The 2,161-nt window shown below is 51.6% G+C and overlaps 1 protein-coding gene across 3 annotated transcripts in view; it reads right to left on the reverse strand.

Moving 5' to 3' along the window:
* Positions 1-101: 101 nt before the first annotated feature.
* TSC2 (tuberous sclerosis 2) overlaps positions 102-2,161 on the reverse strand; it is a 34,209-nt gene continuing 32,149 nt past the window's right edge. For all 3 annotated transcript variants that reach the window (XM_009329377.1, XM_009329376.1, XM_009329375.1), the window contains 2 exons: positions 2,039-2,137; positions 102-1,669 (listed from right to left, as the gene is read on the reverse strand). In XM_009329377.1, coding sequence (XP_009327652.1) covers positions 1,502-1,669; positions 2,039-2,137 — 267 coding nt within the window. In that variant the 3' untranslated portion in view covers positions 102-1,501. The remainder of the gene's footprint in view (positions 1,670-2,038; positions 2,138-2,161) is intronic.

Consider the following 2,161-nt stretch of genomic DNA (forward strand, 5'->3'; position numbering starts at 1 on the left):
AGCGATAGGGATCGGAAAACTGAAAGGGGAAAGGAGGAAGGAATTGACATTATTATGAAACGCGGTTTAGAATCTTCCCAGGCCAGCAAGAACGCACTGACCATACGAATATTTTATTTCCTTTACGACTTATAAACACTCAAAACACAACATACACTTAGAGTTCCCAAACAGCCCTGCACAAGCTAGTAGCATCGCTTTTGTCCCCTCGCCTGTCACTTCACAGTTCCGTGTGCAGATTGCACTTCTCTTCATCTCCGTTGCGAGGGCGCTGCTGTTAACCGTTACCAAAAAGCCACGCTTCCCCTTCGTTGACGAAGCAGGAGATAAAGTACTCACAGTATAGTCCAGCTTACATGGTTTCTCCCAGTTTGGTAGTGTAGTGTCTGATGACCATCTTACCACAAGATGGGCTACATAATCCCGTTCCACCTGTACACGCGTGCACCGAAAGGTCCGCTTGCTAACTGCTTCAACAGCCGAGGTCCCAGGAGGGGAGACTGTCGCTGCGTCAGCGCAACAGGCAAAACTCATTCAGAGATGATGCCCCAAGACACATCAACAGTCTTTCAAAAAGGGATTTACTGGGTGCACTGAGAAGGACAAGAGCTATCCCCAGCATCGCCGCAACCAGAGGAAATCCTGCAGCTGAACCTAGAAGCCAGGTCTGGCCACTGGCTAAATCCCTGCAGTCAGCCCGGCGGGTCAGACTGTTCGTTGCAGGTGATTCGTGCCCCAGCTCTCTGCCATTCTGCTGCTCCGGCGAGCGGCAGCCACCTCCCCGGTTTTGTGTTGCTTCTGGTAGCAAAATAATTTCTGCTGAGCGAGGGAGGGTTCGCTGTGAGTCTCTCAAAATGGAGACAAATCCTTGGGAATTGAAGCAGCGTGTTTGGCAGGTCACTTGAGAACCCAAATTAACTCTTACCAGAGCTGGCAGCAGACCAAGTCTGAGAGTCTGAAGAGTTTGGGTGCCCAGAGGCAGCGAGGCCTGGAGAGGAGCTGGGATTCCAGGGTGCTTAGAAATAGCGACTGGATTTTCCATACTTTGTATTTCATTCCCAATAAAGGTGTCGAAATTCCCACAATTCCTGCACCTTCCAACTACGTGATGAAGTGCAGAGCATCATACCTTGTCTGCTCCCACCAGACACCGGTGTGGAAGGAGTCCAAAGAAAGGTTCTGCAAGAAAGCTCTCACCAGAGATGGAAGCCTTGGAAATAGCTCAAACCAAATAAAAGCAAAACACGTAGAGTTGGTCCTCTCTTGGAGCACCTGCTGGGGATACAGTGTCCTCATCAGACAACAGCGGCAGGCTGAGACAGCGAAACGTTCAAGCCTCCCGGTACGGTTCAATGCCGAGTCCACATGCAAGCAGCACTGCCCCACCGCGCCTGCCAAACCCTACTCCTCTATGTCCCTGCAGCCGCACGGAGCCAGCACGCCGGTAAAACACTTTCGCTGCCTCGTCCGCCCCAGAACAGACACACCGACCCTCTGGCATCTACACGAACTCTGTGAAGTCGTCCACGGAGGAGATGAGCCGCTTCCTCTGTCCCGTCTCATAGGTGGGTGGAGGGTCCTGAGGGATCTGGGGAGGGGGCTTTGTCGGAGCAGATGGATGCATCTGCAGGGGAAGGCCAGGAGTCTGGTACTGGGTTTCTTCACGCAGCTGAAAGTCAAATGAGAACAGATGAGCTCCATTCTCTCTGAAACTATTTTCACTCTCCATTTGGGCAGGACGGGTTCCTCAGGACAGCTTGTCGTACCATCCCTAGCATGGTGCCGAGTGGGTGCAGCTCTCTGTCCAGGTATTGGGGTTCCCAAGCCCCTTGTCGCCAGGGAAGCTGTTTGGAAGCTCCCAAGTCCAGGCCTACATCGCTACACTTGTCATTCCCACAAGAGCTGGATTCTAACCCTCATACACATATTCCTCCTCTTACTCGGCAAGTTTCGATAGCTGATTCTACGTGCCTTATTTATAATAAAACTCTAAGGTAGAGCCCGGTTCTAAACACTTAGAACAGACAGCTTTACTTACCCGGTGCCTTAGCCTCTTGATATGACGTAGCCTTGCAATCCATTTGGATGGGTAGGTGTCAGTAGGGTTTGATCGACTATGGTGAACCTGGGAAGCCATCTGATTTGGGAAGGGTGTGGAGGA

Source organism: Pygoscelis adeliae, unplaced genomic scaffold (genome assembly GCF_000699105.1).
Source record: "Pygoscelis adeliae isolate BGI_AS28 unplaced genomic scaffold, ASM69910v1 Scaffold467, whole genome shotgun sequence".
NCBI lineage: Eukaryota > Metazoa > Chordata > Aves > Sphenisciformes > Spheniscidae > Pygoscelis > Pygoscelis adeliae.